Here is a 26,290-nt window from a genome sequence, read left to right on the forward strand (position 1 = left end):
GTTGATAATTAGGTACCACCCTGGCCACCTCGTCGCACTGGCCACGTGACCATAGAGGATTGTCTTCAGACAAAAAGCTAAAAGCTCTATGGGTTGGAAATGGAGATGAGCACTGCCACCTAGAGTTGGGCACGACTGGACAAATTGTCAAGGGGAATCTTGACCTTTTCTTTGGGATTGGGATGCAGACTGATCTTTTCCAGTCCTCTGGCCACTGCTGAGTTTTCCAAACTTGCTTGTCAGAGTCCAGCTCTAACATCAGTAAACGGGAGAGTGCAGCTTGGGGAGAGTATTTCGGCCCCGTGGAGTCTCAATTGTGGGGTTCCACAGGGGTCGATCATCTCCCCAATGCTGTTTAACATCTATATGAGGCCGCTGGGTGGGGTCATCAGGGGATGTGGAGCATCGTGTCATCAATATGCCGATGACAACCAGCTCTATATTTCCTTTTCACCAACTGCAGGTGATGCCGTCCTGTCCCTCCAGCACTGCCTGGGGGCCGTACAGCAGTGGATGCAGGAGAACGGGCTGAGGTTGAACCCGGACAAGATGGAAGTTCTGAGGGTGGGTGGCCCTGTGGATGGTGGCTTGGGAAACTCCCTCATGTTTGGGGGGGTGGCCCTGGCCGTGAAGAGTGGGGTCCGCAGCCTGGGGGTACACCTGGACCCGATGCTCACCATGGAAACGTAGGTGGCATCGGTAGTCCACACCGCCTTTTTCCACCTTTGGCAGATTGCCCGGCTGCGACCTTACCTAGACACGGGGGTGCTCACTACCTTAGTACTTGTGCTCGTAATTTCTAGATTAGACTACTGTAACGTGCTCTACGTGGGGCTTTGAAGCTGATGCGGAAACTTCAAGTGGTGCAGAGTGCGGTGGCCAGACTCCTTACTGGAGTGAGAAAATACCAGCATATCTCTCCTACTCTGGCCATGCTGCACTGGCTGCCCATCCATTTCCGCATTGACTTCAAAGTGTTAATGCTTACATATAAATCCCTAAACGGTTTAGGACCTCGATACTTGGCGGAACGCTTACTCCCAACTAGTTCTACCCGTGTCACCCGTGCAAGCCAAGAGGTGAGGCTGAGGAGCCTGATGCCAAGGGAGGCCGGGAAAGAAAGAACTAGAAACCCGGCCTTCTCAACGGTGGCTCCTCGTCTCTGGAATAACCTACCTCCGGAGATTCGTGCTGCACCCTCGCTGGGTACTTTTAAGAACCAACTAAAAACTTGGATGTTTAGGCAGACCTTCCCTTCCAGTTAATTCCTGTCCTCTTTCCTTTTTTTCTCTCTCTTTATTTGATTTATTTTTATTTTTCCCATCTTATAGAATCATCTAATTAATTAATTGTTATAAATTTTTTAGAACTTGTTATCATTTGTTGTAAGCCGCCTAGAATGGTCGAAATGACTAGATAGGCGGGGTATAAATACAATAAATAAATAAATAAATAAATAAATAAATAAATAAATAAATAAATAAATAAATAAATAAATACTATATTTTTCGCTCCATAAGATGCACCTTTCCATAAGACACACCAATTTTTTAGGAGAAGAAAACAGGAAAATATAATCTGTTTTCTTCGCTCCTTAAGACGCCCAGACTTTCCACCCCCCTGTTTTGTGGGGAAAAAAGTGTGTCTTATGGTGCGAAAAATATGGTAAATAAATAAACTTGCACAATATGGCTAATTTTTCAAATCTTGCCTGTAAAGCTTTCAGGAGACAGATGCCTTTCAAAGGAGTTAAAGACAGAGCAAAATCTTTGGTTTGACCTCCAGTTAGATTATGCTGTGTGCTATGTGGGGATCCCTTTTCTCAAGGGATGAAGGAAAGACGCGGAGACAAGGATAAGGAAAGAAGAAGCTTCTCTCACTCCTGTGAGAGGTTTATTTATAATACAGAATAAACAAAGCGAGTAACTGTATGCGTGATTGATTACATCCTGTGCTAACAAGCTAGAGCTAGAGTGATAACAGCGAAGTGATGTGCTCATATGTTTTGTCTCATGCTTTGGCTCAAGATTAAGGCAAGGATGATGTATGCCAATTAAGGCAAGGATGAGGTGATTGCTTTGGTTGTGAATCAAGGGCGATGTGACCCTGCTGCCGCATGGCGTGCCAATGCTTTAGCAAGACCCTTACAGTGCTACATTCTCAAGACATCTTCTTTTTTCTCTATCAGGTAACAAACTCGATGGCCAGAATTATACAGAGTCGCTTCTTCTGGCCCTGAAAAGAGTCAAGTGTGAAGCTGGGAAGAAAAGCTTAGAAAAACCCATGAGCCAGAGGAGAAACAGCTTAAACGCCTGACGCGTGGAGACAGCTTCAGACCAGTTACGCTAGCTCAGTTTAAAGAACTCACCCTGGGGAAAAATCACACAAAAAACATGGAATATGAAAACAGTTTCAGCAGGAGAAGAAATCTGTGTTCACATCAAAGAACTCACACGGGGAAGAAACCGTATGAATGCATGGAATGTGGAAAGAGCTTTAGTGACATTGGTCAGCTTACGGTACATCAAAGGACCCACACTGGAGAGAAGCCACATAAATGCATGGAATGTGGAAAGAGCTTTAGTCACAGTGGTCATCTTAGGTCACATGAAAGGACCCACACTGGGGAGCAACCACACAAATGCATGGAATGTGGAAAAAGCTTTAGTCGCACTGATAATCTTAGGTCACATGAAAGGACCCACACTGGTGAGAAACCACATAAATGCATGGAATGTGGAAAGAGCTTTAGTGCGAGTGGTAACCTTAGATTACATCAAAGGACTCACACTGGGGAGAAACCACATAAATGCATGGAATGTGGAAAAAGCTTTAGTGCGAGTGGTAACCTTAGATTACATCAGAGGACTCACACTGGTGAGAAACCACATAAATGCATGGAATGTGGAAAGAGCTTTAGTCAGAGTGATCATCTTAGGGTACATCAAAGGACCCACACTGGGGAGAAACCACATAAGTGCATGGAATGTGGAAAGAGCTTTAGTCACAGTGGTGGACTTAGTTTACATCAAAGGACCCACACTGGGGAGAAACCACACAAATGCATGGAATGTGGAAAGAGCTTTAGTCGCACTGGTAATCTTAGGTTACATCAAAGGACCCACACTGGGGAGAAACCACATAAATGCATGGAATGTGGAAAGAGCTTTAGTCACAGTGGTGACCTTAGGACTCATCAAAGGATCCACACTGGGGAGAAACCACATAAATGCATAGAATGTGGAAAGAGCTTTAGTCGCAGTGATGCCCTTAAATCACATCAAAGGAGCCACACTGGGGAGAAACCACATAAATGCATGGAATGTGGAAAGAGCTTTAGTCGCACTGCTAATCTTAGGTCACATCAAAGGACCCACACTGGGGACAAACCACATAAATGCATGGAATGTGGAAAGAGCTTTAGTCACAGTGGTAATCTTAGGTTACATCAAAGGACCCACACTGGGGAGAAACCACATAAATGCATGGAATGTGGAAAGAGCTTTAGTGACAGTGGTCACCTTAGGTCACATCAAAGGACACACACTGGTGAGAAACCACATAAATGCATGGAATGTGGAAAGAGCTTTAGTCGCAGTGATGCCCTTAAATCACATCAAAGGACCCACACTGGGGAGAAACCACATAAATGCATGCAATGTGGAAAGAGCTTCAGTCGCAGTGATAAGCTTAGGCTACATCAAAGGATACATACTGGGAAGAAACCACATAAATGAATGGAATATGGAAAGACCTTTAGTCGCTGTGATGCCCTTAGATTACAGTGGTGCCCCGATAGATGACGGCCTCGCTGAACGACAAAACCGCATGATGATGACTTCTTGTGATCGCTATAGCGATTCGCAAAACAGTCATTTTATGGGGGATTTTCATTTCAGAATGATTTGGTCTGTGCTTCGCGGGCCGTTTGTTCACAAGATGACGATTTTGACAGCTTCTCAAAATGGCGTCCCTTCACAAAATGGATGGCTTCCCTTCGCAAAATGGGTGTTTTGGGGACAGAAGCTTTGCAAGACAGCGATTTAAAACAGCTGATTGGCGGTTCTCTATGGGCGATCTTTGCAAAACGACGAAGTATTTTCCACATTGGAATGCATTAAATGGTTTTCAATGATTCCAATGGGGGATTTTTTGCATTACAATGTTTTTGCTGTGCAGCAATTTTCCTGGAACAGATTATCATCATCATGCGGGTCACCACTGTACATAAAAGTACTCACACTGGAGAGAAACCATAGAAATGCATGGGATGTGGAAAGAGCTTTATTCAGAGCTCCTGATAAGAAGGCAGAAGGAGCTCATTCAATTTTGTGCTGATTTCCATTGGAAAGAATAAACAACAAAAAACCATACTTGTTAATTCTCTGCCTTTGTAAGGATGGATTCTTAAAACATACGACTGTTGTCTTACTGCCTTCCCTGTTTTTCTGCATGGTGGAGAATTATAGCTCTTAAAATTCTTGACTGCTCTGATTTCTATCCTTGATTTATGTTTGGAAATATACATAGTTCTGATTTGCCTCCTGAAGAAGAAAGTCCATGCCAACAGTTTTCAGTGTCCCACTGGGAGAAATGTGTCCTGTAAGAAGCAGCTACAGATAGCAGAGCATCCAAGACGCTTTGTATACCTCTAGATCCTTGCCTTGCAAGGTAGGTGCATTGCAAAGCAGCCTGAAATTTAAACACATGCACACCCCTCAATATGAGTGTTGCATAATTCTTGCCCAACTAGCAGACTATAGCAGTGGTGTATAAGGATTTAAAGCACAACAAATTCCTTTTTACTCAGTGACCAAAATCCTGTTGAATGGCTGCCGCTTCGTAACTTGTCGTTGCTCAAAGAGTTGTCACATGTCAGGCCAAGGGAGAAGTCCTACCCCGCCAGCAGCTTCGTAGCCATGCAACTAGTGGCACTGTCCATTGCACAATCATTTTCTATGTCAAGTGGCATAGGATTCCAACCCGTGAGTGACTGTAAAAAGGTTCGTTCTTTTCCTGAGCTTGCTCCCCTTGTTGTATCGTAAAAGATGAGTCATTATTTTGAATAAAAGAACTTATATTAACAGAACCTATTGCTTCAACTTTGTTCAACACATTAGGACAACAAACAGATAAATGAGGTGGGGAATTATCCCACATCCATAACAGTGACTTTTCTTGGTTAATGTCCTTTAACAATAAGTTCTGCTCTATTTCTCTTTGTTGATCGGCTCTCTCGGTTGTGGCTTGCGTCCGTGGCATAAAGTCCCGCAGCACGGTGGCGAGCCCATTGCCCCTCTGGTTGTTTCTCCCTCATGTAGATTGGGTCTGGACCTTGACCCCTTGGAAAGACTAAAACTGTCCATTCCAAAGGACTAAGACCTGGTATTATAGGGTGTGTGCGAGAGGGGCTCTTTCATGCTCCTTGGTCGCTCTGGGCACCCTTCCTCAAGTGTCCTCCCTCAGTTGAAAAGCTCCCTCCTTGGGATCATGCAAGGGAAGATTGGGGGCTCCCAAAACAACGTGAAGGACTGGAAGGGGAGAAGGGAGACCCACATAAGGGTTGCAAAAGCCTCCTGATTCCTCCCCCCCTGCAACTGGGTCTGCCAGTTGGGATATGTCCAAGCAAGCCACAGTTTCCAAGAACTCAAGACCTATTCCTGTGGCCCCAGCCTCAGCACGAACATTAGGATCTCCCAGGACAAGAACCCTCGGGGACCTCAACGCCAACGCTGAGACAAGGCCTGTCTGCCCAGACAGGAGAGTGCTGGGTCGCAAGGAACAAAAATCAAAATGAGCTTCATAGGCTGGAGCCCTGGGCTGAAAACAACAGAATAAAATTTGAAGATGAGAAGTGCAAAGTACTGCACATCAGAAAAAGAAACCAATTGCAGTTACAAGATGGGGGAAACATGGCTGTGATCGGGTTCATCACGGGCCGGTGGCAAGCCCTGGCTGAAGGAGGGGAAAAGATGTGGAGGCTGCTCAGATTCATTAACGGGAGTTCTTTTATTTTTAACATCTCTTAACTCAGTAACATCAAAAGGATCTAATAAACTTAACTCTGGTAAAATCCTATAACTCTTGATTGGCAAGAGTTGATTGTGTGTCCTTGTGTGTGTGTGTGTGTGTGTGTGTTTGTGTGTGTGTGTGTGTCTTTCTTGTCTCGCAGGATGAAGCCAAAGCCAGGGTTGGGTGGAGAGGCGAAGAAGGGAGAGATTTCCCAGGTCCTGGGTGGAGAGCTAAGGACTGAGGATGCCCCCCAGGCATGGAGGGTGTGTGTGTGTGTGTGAATGTCCAGAAGAAGTAGTAGTTTAACCTTCAGGCAGGTGGGAAAAGCCTCATTTTGGGGGGGGGGCTGAGAAGCCAGAGGGGGGGGCCTGGAAGGAGGAGGTTCCCCATTTGGGGGAGGGGGTGTTGTTGTTGAGTGCCCCCCCCCTTTAAACTTCGCCCCTTGTCCAAAGAGCCCAGTGGCCAAGGCGGGAGAGAGAGAGAGAGGAAGGCCTTCTCTTCCTTCATGGGATCAAGATCCCCGCAGAGGCCAATTCTCCCAGTTTGACAGAAAAAAAAGGGGATCCTGGAGTTGCTCCAGGATTGAGTTTGGGAAGCGCCTCTTTTCTGTCTCCAGGATCAGGCCCTCCCTTCACATTCCCTGCAAGAATGTTTCGCGCCCTTGCAAAGGCCTGACAATATTCACACAGTAAACACAGGTGGGGAGCGAGGGAAGGGGCTGCAAAGGGGGGGTCTCAGAAATGGGGCAGAAGCTGGAGGGGGGGTCAGGTGGGCGCAAACGGGGGGCCCCTCCCTCCTCTTCCTCCTCCTCCGCCCCCCCCCCGCGATCCTTGGCCTTCCCCCCCCTTGAGCCTCTTCGGGATCCCCCCCTCCCAGTCTTTCAAGGGGGATGGAAGGAGGAAACCCTTGAAAGGGCTCTGGGTGGGGGGGGGGCAGATTCCCAGGCAGGGAGGGGGGTGGGGGGGTTGGGGGGCTGAGAGAGTGGAGGGGTTTCCTCCCCCCCTCCTCCCTCTGGGCGTGGGTCGAGGGCTGGGCCTTCCGGGGGGGGGGGGAATTGCTGGAAAAGCCATTTTTGGGGGAAGGGGAGACCGTAGAGCTACGAAAGTGGTAGAGGAGTGGGAGGGGGGGGGCTGCTTCCGGGGCTGTGTCCCCCCCCGACCGGAACCGGAAGTGGAGGCCGTGCCCCCTCCCTTTCCTTCCCTCTCGCTGTTTCTTCCGGTCTCTTTCCCGCTTCAGGAGCCTCTCGGAGGTGGGGGCCACTTGGGGGCCTTTATTTGGGGGGGGGATCCGTAGAAAGAGGTTCCCACTCGCTTCCCCCCCACACACACACTCCTCGGGGAGGGGGTCCCGGGAGGGGCCTTTCCGTTCCTCTTCCCCTTCTGTGGGGAGGGTGTGTGTGTGTGTGTGTGCGCAAGCCCCCCCTTTTGTGTGTATGTTTTCCCCTCAGGCTCGCCTCCCCCTCCCCCCTCCCCTTTGTTGTGGGTTTTTCCCCTCCTTCCCCCCCCAAAGACCTTCTCCACCCGAAGTCTGAGCGGGACCCCCCCCACACAGGAACCCCCTTTTGTTCGAAAGCTTTGGGGGGGGAAGTTCCTGGGAAGCCCCGAGGGGGAAATGGGGGGCCTTTTGGGGGGGGCAGAAGGGGGGGCTGCAAGGGGTGGGAGGAGGACGAGGGGGGGTCCAGAGAAATGGGGCTTGGAAGAGGGAGAAGATACGGGGTCGGCTGGGAGGGAGGGACGTGGATGATGAGGATGATTCCTATGCCTCCCCATCTGGCAGCCAAGGCGGTTGAGGCCCCTGCAAAGGAGGGACGTTCCTGGTCCACAAACGAGGCCCTGACCTGCATCCTCTTCCCACCCAGAGCAATGGGGGGCAGGAGAGCCCCTGGGGGGGGAAGGGAGGGGGGCTGGGACCCCTCTGTGTGTGTCTGTGTGTTTGGAGTCTTGTGTGAGGTTTGCTGCTGCTGATTTTGGGTTAAAAATATTCTCAGGAAATTGTCTGAATCTCCTCTTGGCTTCCAGGAAGAGACTTTCTTAGAGGCAGGAAATTCAGTCACTAGATTCTTAATTAGCTTAGAATTCATTCATTCATGCTTTCATGCATTCATTCAAAATAATTTTTATCCTGCCTTTCTCCTCTTTGCTTGTTTTTGTCTTGCTTGTTTTCGTTGGCACAAGGGACGGTGGTCGGCTGGACGGCCGGACCTTGGGGCTGAACAGGCTGAGCGAAGGGCCTCCTGGAAGGTCTTAAAAAGCAGACGGACGTTGTGTGTCATCATCACACGGGGGGTGACGGACCACCACGTTCTTCTGGATAGCCTCTTTCCGGCTTTTCATGCCCCCGTGAAATAGTACGGGAAATTAATGGAAACCTGAAACACTCCATAGGTGGAGGGGGTGAACAGGAGTCTTCCCCCCCCCCCCAGCACCCCTGCCATTGCCAGAGTAACAGCACGCGAGGGAACATCCCAGAAGCTGACTCCCCTTTTTCGTCAAGTGACCATTCCTCCCCCAGACACAAAGCCATGGTCAGGGCTGTGAAGGGCAAAGAGCAGAAGAGGGTTTCCTGCAGAGTCCAGAGGTCCCCAACCTCGGGCCTCCAGATGTTCTCGGACTGTAACTCCCAGAAGCCTCCACCACCGCCTCTGCTGGCCAGGATTTCTGGGAGCGGAAGTCCAAGAACATCCGGAGGCCCAAGGTTGGGGGGACCTCTTGCTGTAGACCCTCTGGGTGGCTGCCTTGGGTGTGGCCACACCTCAGATGCCCTTTGTCAGGCTCGGCCTCCTTTTTCCTGCTGGCACGGTGGGCACGAGATTGTGCAGCAGTTTTAGGGTATTTCCTGGCTTTTGGAATCATGGGTATAGAAGCAAACAATCCCCCCCCCCATTCATAAACCGGAGGGTATATTTTTTAAAAAATCTCCAGATTGTCAAAAAGACAAAGGCTTCTATGCTAAGGGAAAACTTTTGCTTTTGTCCATCCAAGAAAACTCCAGAATGATTTTTTTTTCTTTTCTCCCAAGGACAGGGTGATGTTTAGCTGATCCTCTCCCGACATTTCTCTGGACGAAAAGAGAAATCCAAAGGCCCCTTAAACAGGTAAGGTCTCTTTCATTCTTTGAGATCAAATGCGACACTGTGTCTGTTTATTTATTAAACGATAACCCTATGATTAGCAGGATGCGAGATGTAAAGCTGACATCATTATGTCAGAGAATTTTAGCCCAATCACAGGAAGCATCAGGAGCGTTTGGAGGGCGCCTTCCACCAGATCTTTCATGGTGCCTGGTGAGGTCAAGAGGGGCCACCGAGATGGTGTGAAATGTCAGGATTTGAAGCGTTCTCCCCCAAGTTCTTCAGTCCTGGTGGAACAAAAGTCTCAAATAAATAGTTCCTTTCACTCGTCTGTTTCCAAACATACAGAGAGAGAGAGAGAGAGAGAGAGAGAGAGAGAGAGAGAGAGAGAGACCAACTGGTAGCTTCTCTGTCTCTAAGGAAATGTGAGCTCTCAGAGCAGTTGAGTTCAGGATACCACAAGCTCTCAAACTGAAGCAAATGGTGCATGTTTTCCTACTCATTTATATCCACATCAGCCGACGACAAATTACCTTGTTCTCTTACACCTTCCATCGTCTGCTGATACAGGATGACTTCCCAGTTTTCCTTGCTAACTCTACGTGAGTTAACAAATTTTGACCCCATGACAGTATCAAAGCGGTGACATGAAATCCCCATATGCTGTGAGGCTGTTCTGTCAACTTCATTCTGTCGTCTATTAAGTAACTTCCAACCAACCCAGTTTTGGAGGCCTCCGTCCTTTGTGAAAGCAAGCACACACTGGGAGTATCCTGGCTAAGTGGGGGTTTGAACCCGGGTTGTGTGAGTCCCAATTTTACTGCCTACAGCAGTGCTTCTCTGAACATGTGCAGAGTGTTTTTCTTTTGGTTCCCAGTCCTGCTTGGCTCAACCCGACACCAAGAGCAGGTGCTGTCGGCGAGATTCCAACCCTGGACAGCCTGACATGCCCCCCCCCCCCGAATTTCTCCTTTCCTCTTTTGTGATCGAAGAGGGTGAAGTGACTCCTGCATGTCGGGACTGTTGGACAGGAAAAGATGGAAGAGAGCTGCCTTCTTCTTCTGGCTTCTCTGCAAGAGTAGACCTTTTTGGTCAGTTCCAGTCGACTTATTGATTGATTTGGGGAGCATCCGTTACATTTTTTGCAGGATTGATGTCCTAAGAGAACAGCCGCTAACCTTCTTCCTGTATCACTTGCGACGACCAAGGCAGGGTTTCCCTGGCCAAACTGCCCTTGAAAGGAAGGGAAGGGAAAGCTGGAGACCTAAGGAGGAGGGAGGTGTGCAGTCTCTTCCTCAAGAAGGGCTCCTGCCGGGAGGTTCTGACAGGGAAGAGGGAAGCTTTGCACAGCATCTGGAAAGAAGCAAGAGGTGGGGAGATTGCAGGGTGCGGGTGTGGGCGTTTGTGCATTTTTCAGGCCCCAGGCATGGATTTTAGAGAAGGTGCCCCTTGCTTTAAGCAAATGGTAGAAGGAGCACACACACACATATGTACACATATACAAACATACATGCATACGTACATAAATGTGGGTTGAGGATTACTCTCCCAAGGTTCCCACAGTTGTTAAAAATTTTTTGGCCAAGATCTTTGTCCATCGTTTATTATTTTATTTCATTTATTTATTTTATTTATATCCCGCCTATCTGGTCGGGTCAGGAGCACTCTAGGCGGCTAACAACACAAATAATACAATAAAATTGATATATAAAACAATTATTAAATAATAAAACATTGCACAAGGTGGGAGGAGCGATAAGACAGGGAAAAGGGTGCCAGGGGGCGTCAGGGATTATCTGATGGGAAGGCCTTCCAAAACAGCCATGTTTTTTTAATTGATTCTTAAAGATACCCAGCGAGGGGGCCACGCGAATCTCAGGAGGTAAGTTGTTCCAGAGGCGAGGTGCCACCGCTGAGATGGCCCGATTTCTTGTCTTTTCCTTCCGGGCCTCCCGTGGCATTAGGCTCCTCAGCCTCACCTCCTGGCTCGCACAAGTGACATGGGTAGATCTTGGTGGGAGTAGGCGTTCCGCCAGGTATTGAGGCCCTAAACCGTTTAGGGCTTTGTAGGTGAACATCATCACTTTGCCAATGCAGTGCGGCCAGAGTGGGTGAGATATGTTGGAATTTTTTCACTCCACTAAGTAATCTGGCCGCCACGTTCTGCACCACCTGTAGTTTCCGCAGCAGCCTCAAAGGTAGCCCCACGTAGAGCGCATTACAGTAGTCTAATCTTGAGAGTACGAGCGCATGCACCAAGGTAGTGAGCGCCCCAACATCAAGGTAGGACCGCAGCTGGGCTATCCGCCTGAGATGAAAAAAGGCAGTACGCACCACCGACGCCACCTGGAATTCCATAGTAACCACCAGGTCCAGATGGATCCTGAAGCTGCGGACCCCATCCCTGGTGGGCAGAGTCACCCCCTCAAAAGAGAGGGAGCTTCCCAAATCCCCAGCTGTGTGGGCGCCCACCCTCAGTACTTCCATCTTGTCCAGGTTCAGCCTTAGCCTGTTCTCCTGCATCCATTGCAGTACGGTCTCCAGGCAGCGCTGAAGGGACAGAACGGCATCTCCTGCAGTTGGTGAAAAGGAAATGTAGAGCTGAGTGTCGTCAGTATACTGATGACACAAGGCTCCACACCCCCTGATGACCCCACCCAGCAGCCTCATGTAGATGTTGAACAGCATTGGGAAGACAATCGACCCCTGTGGAACCCCACAATTGAGACTCCATGGGGCCGAGACACTCTCCCCAAGCTGCACTCTCTGGGGACGGTCCTCCAAAAAGGAACGGAGCCAGGCCAATGCCAGGCCACCAATTCCCAACTCAGAGAGCCTCCCCAGGAGGATACCGTGGTCAATGGTATCAAAGGCTACTGAGATGTTGAGGAGGACCAGCACGGACACTTTGCCCCCGTCGGCCTCCCTCAATAGGTCATCACACAGGGTGACCAATGCCATTTCTGTACCATGGCACGGCCTGAAGCCCGACAGAAATGGATCCAGGGCTTCTGTTTCATCCAAGAGCACCTGAAACTGGTCAGCCACCACCCTCTCGACCTATTTCGTCCACCGCCAAACTAGGTTTCTTCCTAATGGGCCTAATGAGTGTGTCCTTGAGGGCAGAGGGAAACCTGCCCTCAAGGAAAGACCCATTAATTATTACAGTGGCCCATTCCATTGTTGAAGGCCTGGCTGCTTTGATTAGCCAGGCCGGGCAAGGGTCCAAGGAGGAGGTGGTGGCACGACAGCAGTCAAGCGCCTTGGCCACAGTCAGGCGTAACAGGCTGAAAGGAGTCAAAAATCACCGGGCAAGACGGAGCACTGGACATTTCTGCTCAACTCACTGTACTCAAAAAAGGATAAAGGTCCCGGCAGATGGCCTCCACTTTCAATTTTAAAATTGCTGCAAATTGGTCCGGTGAGAAACTAGGGGGAAGCCAATCACTCAGACCAATTCCGGATAGGTCGCATACTATACAGACTAACTCCGCCTGCTGATTGGACACTTCGCTTATCCGGCTAGGGAAGTATGCTTGACTGGCAGCCTTTACCTTAGCCAGGTAAAGGTTAGTAGCGACCTTGACAGCTATCCAATTATAATCCATCGGCTCCTTTCTCCATTTGCGCTCTAGCCATCTCCTGACCCACTTCAATGCCTGGAGATCCTGCTTAAACCAGGGCGCTGGGCGGTCTCTGCGACGGAGAGGGCGTTTAGGAGCGATCATGTCTACAGCCCTAGCCATGGCAGTGAACCAGTCATCAACCAGAGCCTCGACAGGAGCACCTGCCAGGTCAGCCGTAACACCTCTCATGGTATCCTGGAATCCAACCGGATCCAGTAGCCTTCGAGGGCAGACCATGACAATAGGTCCCTGCTTCCTGCGAGGGGGAGAGCCATTTTTAGGGTGCATTTTATTAGGTGGTGGTCCGACCATGACAAGTGTACCGACTCTAGGTCAGTCACCATCGGACCACTCCCACTCCCATTGGTGGAAAAAACCAGATCCAGTGTGTGGCCACCCGCATGGGTGGGGCCGTTGAGATGTTGGGACATGTTCAAGAAGGCCATGGTCTCCAAGAACTCAAGAGCTGGCCCAGAGGATTCTGCCCCCGCATGCACGTTGAAATCCCCCAAAACCAATAGCCTCGGGGAACCCAACAGTGCCGCGGAGACAGAGTCCACCAGCTCCGGTAGGGAGATGGCTGGGTTGCGGGAAGCACGGTAGCCCAGCAAGATCCCAATACTGTCCCTGTCCCCAATCGACACGTGGAGAGCCGCAAGACCCGGCTTTACCACCGAAGAGCGCCTAGCAACCTCCAAGCTGGATTTATAGACAATGGCTACTCCCCCCACCGACCCTCCAGTCTACCCTGGTGTTGGACAGCATAACCGGGTGGACAGATGAGTGCTGGGGGGAACCCCCCCTCCGCCAATCCATGTTTCGGTTATGCATGCCAGGTCTGCATTCTCCTCCAGGATAAGACCTTGAATTACCTGGGCCTTATTGGATACAGACCTGGCATTCAACAACACCAAGCGTAGAGTGGAGGGGTGAGTGGTGTGGCTACCTCGATACTGGGGTTGGTCACCATCTCAGAACAATGAACAGCTTTTAAAAACAAGGAGGAGCCACGAGCAGCGAGAACAGGGGAATCCTAGTGCTCTGGATTCTCCTGGGTCTACTCCGAGACAGACGACCCCCCCCCCGGAGAAGGAGGGGGCAAGTTCCACAGGAGCGTGGACTTGTCAGCAAGTGGGAGCTTCGGAACCGCCGAATTTCAGATGGCAGTCTGATTTTTGGAAGAGGTCCCTTCCTGCACGCAGTTCGTCTCGTGAAGTCGCCATGATTGGTGAGTTAGCTGCTCGGCAAAGGGGAGGAAATTACTACCTGACTACAGAATAGAAATTAATCTAATCTGCTGATAAGCTACAGCAAGTAAAGATCAAATCTGCTATGTGAAAGCCGTTTGAAAAGGAGACCTCAGAGCGGCATAACATCGTTAATGCCTTAATACTGGAGTTTATTTTTTACTACACCACAGCACGAAAACGAAACCAACTTGTTCCCTTTCCTCTCAACCCTCCCTCCTAGAGAACTGGCCTTCCATAAATCTGTAAAGTCAGGACTTAAGAACTTTAAATAACTTTGCAATGACTCTGTTTCTGGCTACAATGTTTATGAAGTCCCCCCTTACAAGACCTTAAGAGCGGACTTGCCAATAAATCATGTGGAGATTCTGAGTAATTAATCTGTTGACTGGTACGACCATGGAAGGTGGGGGTGAGCTATCGTCGCAACTGGCAATGCATGATATCAAGGTACTTTTACAAGAATTTCAAAACTATATAATTGGACATTTGGGAAAACAAATTGAGGAGTGCAGACTGGACCTGAAAGGAATCTTCTCGGCTATGCACGAAAAAATTGAAAGCAAGGGGGAATTCCAGATAATTAATGAACAGTCTTTAATTGTGGAGAAACAGCAACTGGCACGATGCGAAGACAACTCAGAGTCAGAGAGAAAGAAGAAAAAGACTCATTTTTCTCAAGGGATGACCAAAAAAGACAAACAGGGAGGGGGCAGGAAAGGGAGAATTTATCTTAAGACTGTGTTGAAAAGAAAAAATATAAGGGAGAGATGGGCAAAGCTCAGGGCAAGTATTTACAATCAGAGGTCACATGCTATCTCGCTCCAAAATCTAAACACTGACTATATTGGGATCAAATCAATCAACCGCATAGAAATTGCTTTAAATTTTTTTTACAGATGGCATTTTAAAACTGGGAAATATTTTGTTTGGTGGTGGCATGTATAGGGAAATATTAAATATATGTGATTATGAGGCCAATTCCGGCTGGATGACACTGGAGCTGACAAATAGAAACTAGAAAGGGTGAAGGTACTTGCTGAATAAATAATAGAAGTCAAATGTTTTAAGATAGATATAACTAATAGATAAAGCAAGATGATCAATATACTATAAGCAAATCTGGCCAAATATGAAATTTAAGATTAGATAAGTGTATATGGTTTATAGATCTTAGAAATGATGATGAATAATAATGTTGGATGTTGGTTTTAAGGCATGTATATGCATACAAGCATACAAGAACTATAAGAATGACTATGCTGAAAATATTAGATACATAGTTTACTGTATATAAGAATGGAGATTATCAAGGAATCAATAGGCCTGGGTGGATTTTATGCTGGATAAGAAAATTTAAAAAGAACATGAGAATGTGATGCATGAGAAATGTAAATGATAAGAGACAGATGGATGGAAATGCAGATGAGAGAATTCAAAAAATTATTATAAATTTAAGATGTTAGATAATTATATATATGTAATAGCAATGTGGAATATAACATGTGCAGATGCACATGGATATATTATAAATAATAGAAGTCAAATATTTTAAGATAGATATAATTAATAGATAAAGCAAGATGATCAATATACTATAAGCAAATTTGGCCAAATATGAAATTTAAGATTAGATAAGTGTATATGGTTTATAGATCTTAGAAATGATGATGAATAATAATGTTGGATGTTGGTCTTAAGGCATGTATATGCATACAAGCATACAAGAACTATAAGAATGACTATCCTGAAAATATTAGATACATAGTTTACTGTATATAAGAATGGAGATTATCAAGGAATGAATAGGCCTGGATGGATTTTATGCTGGATAAGAAAATTTAAAGAGAACATGAGAATGTGATACATGAGAAATGCAAATGATAAGAGACAGATGGATGGAAATGCAGATGAGAGAATTCAAAAAATTACTATAAATTTAAGATGTTAGATAATTATATATATGTAATAGCAATGTGGAATATAACATGTGCAGATGCACATGGATATTTTATCTCTGTAGTCAGAATTTATATAATAGATAAGCTGGTATGAGAAACACCTCCCCGCTTATATGTTAGTTTTGTCACTTGTGTATGTCTTTTTAGTTTTACATGTTATTGCTTTGTAGGTATTCCTGTTGTTTGTTGTAGGTATGTATGTTATAAAAATAATAAAATGTAATTAAAAAAAAAAGAACAATGAACAGCTTTTAAGCATCTGTCCATCGTTCTTCTAACGCGAGCAGGGACTGTGTCAACGCCATATCTGCCCCTACCCGTGATCACAGAGATGTTTTGAGGCCACTCGCTGGGAGGACAGGCCTTCGATTCCATGACCAAAAAAAAAGAGAGAAAGGAAAATGAAAAAGAAAAATTAACTGACGGTAATATAAACAAATCAAATAACAAAAAAGGAATGTGGGAGGAAAAAAGAAAGGTTCCCCAAAACCTATTGAATCTCTTGCAAAAACATCATTGAAATAATGTTTGAGGATGATGGTCTTTGGTCAGAGGATATTGAGGGAAAATGTTTCCATTTTGAATCCCAATGTCAGAACAAGGGATGAAAGATACACGGAGACAGAGAGTATAGGAAAAGAAAATCATAAAGAGAGGATACAAATTACAATACACACCATCTGATCAGCTGAAATTAACTCACGTCCACGTTTCTCCAGCTCTTGCCACCTTTCCCCTAGGGATGGGGTTAGGGTGAGGGTTACGATGATGGTTATTTTTGCATTTCGTAGCACCCTGTTTCTCTTCAAGAGCACATGGATCATTCTCCCAGGCTACCCCTCTTCCCTTTCCGAAATGCATAGTCTTGAAAAATATTCCATATTGGTTGTTGTGGGTTTTTCGGGCTCTTTGGCTGGTGAAAGACTGGCGACACATCTTCATAGCATTTCGCCAGTCTCCATGGCCAGCGTCTTCAGAGGACAGCACTCTGCTCTGGTGTAGTTTGCTTGGGAGTTTGCTCCACTCCCAAGCAAACTACACCAGAGCACAGAGTGCTGTCCTCTGAAGATGCCGGCCACAGAGACTGGTGAAATGTTAGGAAGAACAACATTCAGAACACGGCCAAAGAGCCCGAAAGAAACACAACCATTAGATCCCGTCCGTGAAAGCTTTCGCGAATACATATTCCATATTGCTTTAAATTTACTAGTTTTCAATATCCCTCTTCTAATTTTTATTTCACTGGTCCGTTGTCATCAATGGCCACATTCCATATTTTTATACCATTCCTCAAGGTGAATTTGGTAATCGCTTTTCCACTTCCTTGCAAATATGAGCCTTGCTATAGGTACCATTTAATAGCTAATTCCTTTTCTTCTTTCTTCCCTTGGTTATTATTAGCCACATTCAATAAGTTAAATATTAGAATACAAATTAAACAATATATGATTTAAAATACAATTAAAATATTAAAACAGGAAAAAATTAATATTATCTGCTAAAGTGGGGTGCGGGGATTCATAATTGTTAAAAGCCTGGCTGAAGAAATGTGTCTTGAGGCGGGGCTTTGTTGCGGTGCTGCCAGCAACTCCAGAGAGGAGCTCTCTCTGGAAAAGCTGGAACCCTCCGGTCTAGGATCCCCCTTTTGAAATGGGGATCAAAGGAGAGTCTAGAAGAAGTCTCTCTGAAGCAGATGGTGAGCAGCAGAAGGAGAAGAAAGGGAGGCAGACCCGGACTTTTTTCTTCTGAAGAAATCACCGTGCACAGACTGGAGCGGGCGCCATTTTTTGGCACTGAGCCGCGAGGAACCCTTTACCGGGGGAGAGGAGAGCAATCAATATAAACTAAAAATATATAACAAGTAAGTAAGCCGAAGCCTCTGTTTTATGAAACAGCCTCATTAAGCTGAAATAAGAATGAAAATATTTGGCGGAAAGAATAAATGCAGCGGCGGGTTTATCTTATCAGTCTGACTCAAAAGCGAAACTAAGCTTCTCCAAGTGAACTATTAAAATGCCAGGCTGATTCTAAAGCCGAGAGTCTGAGATGGAAAAATAAATCTTATGTTTCTGGAGAAGAATCCCAGATAGCAACACCGTCTGACTGGATTTAAGAGACTTCGGGGGATGCAGTGTAGCTGGGATACGTTACTCTCTGCCTTCTCTGGACTTTGTGAACTATAAATAATAGAATCTGGTGGTTTTCGGGAGAAGGAGCTGACGTGGCCGACTGGACTAAGGAGCATTAAGGGGTTAATGAAGATCACAAGACGAGCTCCAAGGACAATCTACTGGACAGTTTGAGACTCTGTGACTGTTGTTTTGTTTGTGACCACGTGTGAGTCTAAAAATAGAAGCTTGCTGAACTCAGGAGAAGAAGAAATAACTGCGTCACGGTTCTAATTGATATTGTATTTGCTGGGCTAAAAGTTGATTTTTATACTACAATATTTGGACAAAGATTGGAGGGAGATCTAAGGGGAGGTTTATGATGAGGGGTTTGAATTGTTGATAAAATTGTGGAAACTGGAAGGATTTCTAGGGGGTGATTATTGTGGTATTTATACAAACCCCAAAGCCTGAGATGGACCCCAAAAATTCAAAAGAACAAATGGAGACTTGGTCTGTTCAATCCCAAAGTTCTGGAATAGTGGTGCAAGAAATAGAAAAGGAATGGCAGATTAATATACAAAGGCTAATATTAACAGGGTTCCAGCGAGTCTTAGCAAAATAGAAAATTTGATGAAAGGGACGAAAGAGGGGACAGTAGATGCCAAACAAAACTTAAATGAAGTTGTACAGACTTTAGAATCGTCTGTATTAGACATGACACCAGGTAATATGAATGCAGTAGAGAGTTATCCAGTGACCCATGCAGCTTCCAAAATTAAAAAGCATTATGACAAAAATCTTAAGGAGGCAGAGATACTGAAACCAGATAATTTTATGGTGAAAATATGGGAAGTGAAAAAAATGGATATTCTGTCAGATGGGCTGAAAGACTGTTCAATTCAAAAAGAAACGGAAAGATGGGATGTATTGTATAAATGGCAGCAGCTACCAGACAATGTTGGAATAACATAGAATAAAATTAAAATTAAATGATAAGATAAAAGCAGGAGGGTAATCAAACTGTGAAAAAGCAAAAAGTTGATATGTATTAGTAATATGAATTGATTGGATGATGCTATACTTTATGCTCTCCTATCCCCCAAAACCATTTTTCCTTTCCTACCCCCTCTTTCTTTCTGTACCCTTTATCCTTGTTTCTAAATAAAATAAAATTATTAAAAAAAAGAAAAAGAAATGTGTCTTTAGCTTTTTTCAGAAGGATAGACAGAGAAGGTCCCTCTCCTGATCTCTCGAGGGAGAGCGTGCCATAGCCTGATGAGCTTCAGACCGTTTTTTGCACTTTCCTCTTACACCGTCATTAAGAGGTTCTTCCTCCTCACGTTCTGCCATCAGATTGGTATCATCTGCATTTTGGAGGTTGTTGATATTTCTTATGGCAATCTTGATTCTGGCTTGGGATTCCTCCAGGCCAGCCTTTCACATGATGTGGTTCTGCATGTAAGTTAAATAAGCAGGGGGACAATATAAAGCCTTGTCGTACTCCTTTCCCAATTTTGAACCAATCAGTTGTTCCATATCCAGTTCTAACTGTTGCTCCCTGTCCCACGTATACGTTTCTCAGGAGATACATGAGGTGGTCAGGCACTCCCCTTTTTTTAAGGACTTGCCATAGTTTGCTGTGGTTTTTGCATAGTCAATGAAATAGAAGTAGATGTTTTTCTGGAACTCTCTGGCTTTCTCCATAATCCAGTGCATTTTGTCTGTAGTTCCTCTGCCCCTTTGAAATCCAGCCTGCACTTCTGGAAGTTCTCGGTCCACATACTGTTGAAGCCTACCTTGTAGGATTTTGAGCATAACCTTGCTAGCGTGTGAAATGAGTGCAATTGTGTGGTAGTTGGAGCATTCTTTGGCACTGACCTTCTTTGGGATTTGGATGTTGACTGATCTTTTCCAGTCCTCTGGCCACTGTTGAGTTTTCTAAAGTTGTTGGCATATTGAATGTAGCACCTTAACAGCATTGTCTTTTAAGATTTTAAATAGTTCAACTGGAATGCCATCACCTCCACTGCCTTGTTGTTAGCCATGCTTTCTAAGGCCCACTTGACTTCACTCTCCAAGATGTCTGGCTCAAGGCCAGGAACCACACTATCTGGGTTGTGCATGCGAAAACACCGCCCATATCTCCAAGGAGACGTTCGCGGGGTTCCGGAGAATGGGATGGATCCGAAAGACAGACAAACCACAATACTGCTGAGTAGAGCCCAGGGGATCTCAGCCGGGTCTTGTCTAATCCTTCTTCTCCAAAAGCCACACTCCTTTAGTAAGCCAAATAGCCAACACAGACATAACCATGAGATATACTCAGATTAATCTGGGCTGTAGAAATCTTTGGTAGCGAACATACAAGGCTAATTAATATTCCTCAGCTAGTCTGAACAAGAAACAATGCTTCTAGATAGAAATCAATCATTACTGTTTTATTAATAAAAGTTGTTAAAGTAAAGAAACCAAATGTTTAGTTGGTACATTTTCAGTACAAGGCACAGATAATTCCTCCCCCACTCCAGCTAGAAAAATAAAGAAATGAAACTATGCTAACTAATATAAAGGGTAACATAGTCCATCTCACGTGTCCTGGGTTCACAAGCTGTTGTAGATGCAATCCAGGTGTTTCCCCTCAGTCCATGGCAGAGGAAACTATTTGTAATCCATGATGGAACACACTCCACTTTCTCTCCTCCATCGCTTCTTCTTCCCAGAGTTCCCAAGGGCCAGAAACTTCTGGACAGGTCACGCCCCATATTCCCACGAGAGCTACAGAAATGCTTTGGCTTCCAGGAATGTTTCTCCTTAGCAACTAGATAAGAGATAGCCACTGTGGCTCATCTCAGAAACTACACAGAAATCCTAAATTAAAATGGATTCTATTGAGACAGGCTTACCCATAAAAACACATCTCATCACAGTGCAGGATATCCAAATCTTTCTGGTATAATTCCTCTGTGTATTCTTGTCACCTCTTCTTGATATCTTCTGCTTCTGTGAGGTCCCTCCCATTTTTGTTCTTTAGCATGTTCATCTTTGCACAAAATGTTCCTTTCATATGTCCAATCTTCCTAAACAGATCTCTGGTTTTTCCTTTTCTATTATTTTTTCCTCTATTTCTTTGTGCTGTTTGTTTAAGAAGGCCCTCTTGTCTCTCCTTGCTATTCTTTAGAAGTCTGCACTCTGTCCACCAAATTGAGTTCCTTAAATCTGATGGTTGTTGTGGGTTATTTGGGCTCTTTGGCCATGTTCTGAAGGTTGTTCTTCCTAATGTTTCACCAGTCTCTGTGGCCGGCAACTTCAGAGGACAGCACTCTGTGCTCTGGTGCAGTTGGCTTGGGAGTGTAGTATTTATGGCTGTGAGATGTTGTAAAGCTTACATCAATATATCAGAGAATTTTAGCCCAATCATAGGAAGCATCAGGAGCGTTTGGAGGGCGCCTTCCACCAGATCTACTCGTTTATATCCACATTTTGTCTTTCTCTGTAGATGGGTGATTAGTGTGTCTTGTGGATGTATTGTTGTGATAATGAGAGGAGATTATCTGTCACTGTGGTTGATGGGTGTCATTAGCTGGTCCTTTGTGTGTAGTAATCCCCTGTCCTTGTGGATGGGTGGAGTTCCTTGACCTTTTGCATGCTGTATTTTTGAGAGCTGGGAGCCAAGTTTTGTTGAGTTTCAAACTTTCCTCTTTTTTTGTTGAAGTTCTGCTGGTGCTTGTGGATTTCAATGGCTTCCCTGTGCAGTCTGACGTAATGATTGCTGGTGTTGTCCAGTATTTCAGTATTTTGAAATAGAATTTCATGTCCAGTGTGTTTTAGGGCATGTTCAGCTACTGCAGATTTTTCTGGTTGTTTTAGTCTGCAGTGTCTCTTGTGTTCTTTGATTCTGGTTTGGATGCTTCATTTTGTGGTTCCAGTATATACCTGGCCACAACTACAAGGTATCCGGTATACTCCTGCGGTGGTGAGGGGTCTCTTCTGTCCTTTGCTGACCGTAACATTTGTTGTATTTTTGTGGTAGGCTTGAATACTGATTGTAGGTTGTGTTTTTTCAAAAGTTTCCCCATGCGGTCCGTGACCCCTTTGATGTATGGCAGAAATACTTTATTTGTGGGTGGCTGTTGTAAGCAGCCCCTTATCTCCAAAGAGATTTACGGGGGTGCCGGAGACTGGGATGAGTCCGAAATTCAGACAAACCTCTGAATGCTGAGCAGAGCCACTTAGGTCTCAGCAAGGTCCTGTCTAAACTTCTTCCTCAAAAGCCAATCTCCTTTATTAAGAAAGCAACACACACAGACAAATCCATGAGTTATACTCAGAATAATCTGGCTCTAAATCTTTGGTAGCAAACACACATGGCCAATTAGACATTCAGCTAGTCTGTGCAAGAACCAATGCATGCAGATCAAATCATTACTGTTTTATTGAAAAGAATTGCTTTAGAAAAGGTTTCAGTTGATAGTAAAATAGTTCAGCAGGTACATTTTCATATCAAGACAAACGGAATACTCCCCTCCCCCACTCCAGCTGGAAAAATAAAGAAATAGAATTATGCTAACTAATAAAAAGCATAACACAGTCCATCTCACGTGTCTTGGGTCTTCATAGGCTGATGCTAGATGAAATCCAGTTGACTTCCATCAGTCCATGGTAGGAAAAATAGTCCATAGCAAATCTACAAACCATTATGGGAAAAAGCACGTGTCTGACCTTTCTCAGTCCAACTCCATCTTTCTCCAACTCCCTACCAACTCCCTTCTTCTTCCCAGAATTCTTCATAAGGAACACCCCCTCCTGGGTCTTGTTGTCCCGCCTAACTTTCTCATGGAGCTTCAGTTGTTATCATACTTTGTGGCAGAATTATTTTGACTACGAAAGTCTCTGCTCTCTGCTCATCTTAGCAACGAGATAACCAGAGAGCGAAGCTTCTCTGAAACAGCATGAAAAACTTTCCTACTACAGAACAGACTTTAAATCAAGATGGATGCTATTGGGACAATCTTAGGACTATGTATCCCATTCTAATACACATAAAAACACAAGTCATCACATGCCCCCCTGATTATCGTTAAAATTCAGAGCAGTTAATCTGATCTAATTTTAAGAAATCAAGCAAAGGTAACTAAAAAGTAATTCAAAGTAATTAACTGGTTATATCTCAAAATTCAACTACAGATTAACTATTACAATACTGAAACATAGCACTCTGTTGAATACATTGTTTCAACGTTCAGGTTCATAAGAATCTTCACAGTACATTCTAGAAAGACCATCTGCTGAGTTGCCTAGAGAACAGTTGAGTTCCAGTGCGAAAAAGCTTGGAGAACCAATTCGTCCAGCAATTCTTTTGCAGCCACCGTACCAGCCTTCTGTGCCTCGGTCCCTGTACCCAGCTGACAGAGGCAGTGGAAGCTCACCCAAAGGTTCACTACCCCCACCAGCATTAATTTCCACTTGCTTAGGGCAAATGAGTCCTTCTGCTGGTGGAAAGAAATCTCTTATCAAGGCCTTGCAGTCGTTAGGGACAAGCCATTGGACGGATGAGAAGTCTGGGAGAGCCTCTGTCTCTGTGTCTTTAAGACTGAGTTGCAGTTTGCGAATGTCTTGAGATGGGGGCAGTTCAGATCCAACAGGAACTGCTATGGCAGATTCTTGCATGACAGCAGAAATTGCACAGCTAGTTTCTGGACAAGTTGCTGTTGTATCCATTGAAGGATGGATATCTATCTCAGTTGCTTGAGGTGGCAGTGCTTCATCCTGGGTTTCCCAGGAGATGTTCTCATGCTGCTCCAGGCAAGCCAAAGAGGCTGAAGGGAGCGGAGGCAGAATTTGAGGGAGTTGTTTGATTAGATTAGCCTCGAATTCTGGATCGGAAAGGATGTTACGTGTGTCTTGAAGGCAAGTACACACTAGAAATTGTTCCTGAAGATTTGATAAAGAAGTTCCCATGTTTCTAAACATGTAGGTGTCTTACTTGACAAATTCCACTCACCCGAGAGATCCTTGCGGATGATTGACGCGTCTTGGGGCCTGTGCCAGGCGAGATGAGTGCGAATTGTCGAAAGTTGACCTCAGTCCTACTCATCGGGATCCAGAGGATGCGTGCGCGCGCTGTAGCCCTTCCACACCGGGCGTGATGAGTAGGACGATAGGTGAATCACCTCAGAGAGGGCACCATTTTGTCGGGATCTGCAAGATGAGGGGAAGTAGGGGTCTTGCAGATGAAGCCTGATTCGGGATCTGCAGATGAAATCTCCCTCCCCTCTTGACCAGCAAGGAGAAAGGAGACGAGCGCTCAGGGATATGTTTCAGGGCGGGATCCGGATGAACAAGGACAGCTTACCCTCAGGCATCTGTCCAGAGGAATCTTTTTCTCCTTTGCCGCGCCCCCTTTTTTATTGTACTCTACTACCTTTGCACTAGTTAATCAATACAGAGGTAACTAATTTCCTTGAATACACAGCAGAATAACCAGAGTGCTGGTAAACAGAGACAGCTAATTTCCTTGAATACAAAGGCATCAGTAAACAGAGTGGTTGGTAAACAGACAGGCTGGTAAACAGACAGTTAATAGTAAACAGACACAGATAACTTCAAATATACAGACAATGTAAACATTCCTGAGGAAGACACTTTAACTACATTACCCAGAGACAATAGACAGCAGGTTAATGATCATCCTTACTGGAAACTAGTGACTTGCAGTTTTAGCATGAGGCCTGCCATTGTCATAGATATACATTTGCTACTGCCACAGACCTATACATTGTAACAGCATAACAGCATAAATTTTCCCCACATCCCAACCGTTTTTTATTTATTTTGTTGAAGACAATGGCTGTTGTAAACTCCTGAAAATTCCGAATCCAGGTATGATGGTATGAAGTCAGGCTCATCTTCAGCAGAGGGCGGAATAGTATCAAGAGGTGGAATGTTCCAGGCCACTGCAATAAGCATTCAAATAGCCAAACCTGCTTCCTTGTTGCACTGAGAGGCAAAACTCATTCTTTACAACTTTAAAACATTGTTTTGATGGAATAAACCTGGAATCTTGGCAAGAGAATTAAATTTACAGTGTAGATTAAAGAAAACACAATATTGGAGAATTAAAATTACAATTACAATAAGATTGCATAACAAGAGTAATAACAATTTTCAGGAAAAGAAAGCATATTGAAAACATATTATTCAAATATATAAGCACAACATACTGCTAAGAGGCAAAAGCAAAAACCTTTAAGGTATACAGATTTTTTGCATAGAAATATGTGACACAGACAACTTCCCCATTGAAGACACACACACCATGAATTTCTTGTATGACACTTGACTGGAGAAATACATATAGAGCTTGGCAAAAGGACAGCAACTTATTTTGAGGGATGAGTAGTAAAGAATGATGCTTGTATGCATCTGCCTGGCTTCGGGGCAAAGTTCTTAAACTGTACAACTGACTGAATTAAAAAGTTGCCTGCTAGTGCCCTTAAATTTCCCCTGGACTGAAAATATGTTTTTACAGGCAAGCATGTCAGATGAATCAGCATCACAGTGTACAAAATTGCCTACTGTGGGGCCTACTTGTAGGGAATAATATGTTTCTCTGTCTCAGGGATAAACAGACAAAGTTTTCATATTACATTAGAAAATAATTTTCAAGGAAAACTGTGACATGTAAAAGAATAAACATACAGTGTCTACAACAAAATTAAATTCAGCATTAGAGAAAAGCTCAAAGGCTAAAACTGCAGTTAATTCTGAGTATAAAACTAAGAATTGCTTCTCTAAAATTCAATACTTTAAGATCTGGCTAACAGAGGAAACACATGTCATGCACTTTTATCCTGCAGAAAGAAAAACAAACATTTTTGACAATTTACAGCATTTGCAACAAACATTTTCTCAGGGATGTGACACTGTTACTCCTGGAAGGCAGAGACAGGAATGCAGGCTTGTATGAAGTCCCATATGCTCACAGCAATGCAAGGTATGATAGGATTTGTAGTTCTAAGAACATGGAACCTAGAGTGTGCAGGACATCATTTGGATCCTTACAAGTGGCTTGAGTGTAAACAATGCTTTCTCCAGATTGGAAGGTGATGGGGGAAAACTTTCTGGTTCGCCTCCTCCCACCCCAATATGCAGCATTAGTCTCTCTACTGTCCAGGTGGGAGGCATTCTTTGGTGATCTATATAATTGCCATGTCCGGCTGAGTAGGACTTTTCATTCAAACAGGATTAGCACATGGAAAAAGCA

General features: G+C 45.1%; 2 protein-coding genes across 4 annotated transcripts in view; both read left to right on the forward strand.

Annotated features, from left to right (window-relative positions):
* LOC144587244 (uncharacterized) overlaps positions 1 to 5,089 on the forward strand; it is a 40,222-nt gene extending 35,133 nt beyond the window's left edge. For 2 of the 3 annotated variants that reach the window (XM_078387227.1, XM_078387228.1), the window contains exons 3-4: positions 464 to 564; positions 2,189 to 5,089. In XM_078387227.1, the coding sequence (XP_078243353.1) occupies positions 2,394 to 3,737 (1,344 nt within the window). In that variant the 5' untranslated portion in view covers positions 464 to 564; positions 2,189 to 2,393 and the 3' untranslated portion in view covers positions 3,738 to 5,089. The remainder of the gene's footprint in view (positions 1 to 463; positions 565 to 2,188) is intronic. The other variant, XM_078387229.1, reaches the window with a different exon arrangement.
* LOC144587242 (uncharacterized) overlaps positions 1 to 26,290 on the forward strand; it is a 100,180-nt gene that overhangs the window by 36,047 nt on the left and 37,843 nt on the right. The window contains exon 2 of the mRNA XM_078387214.1: positions 9,031 to 9,106. The gene's annotated coding sequence lies outside the window, so the exon portion shown is untranslated. The remainder of the gene's footprint in view (positions 1 to 9,030; positions 9,107 to 26,290) is intronic.

Source organism: Pogona vitticeps, chromosome 2 (assembly GCF_051106095.1).
Source record: "Pogona vitticeps strain Pit_001003342236 chromosome 2, PviZW2.1, whole genome shotgun sequence".
Classification (NCBI taxonomy): domain Eukaryota; kingdom Metazoa; phylum Chordata; class Lepidosauria; order Squamata; family Agamidae; genus Pogona; species Pogona vitticeps.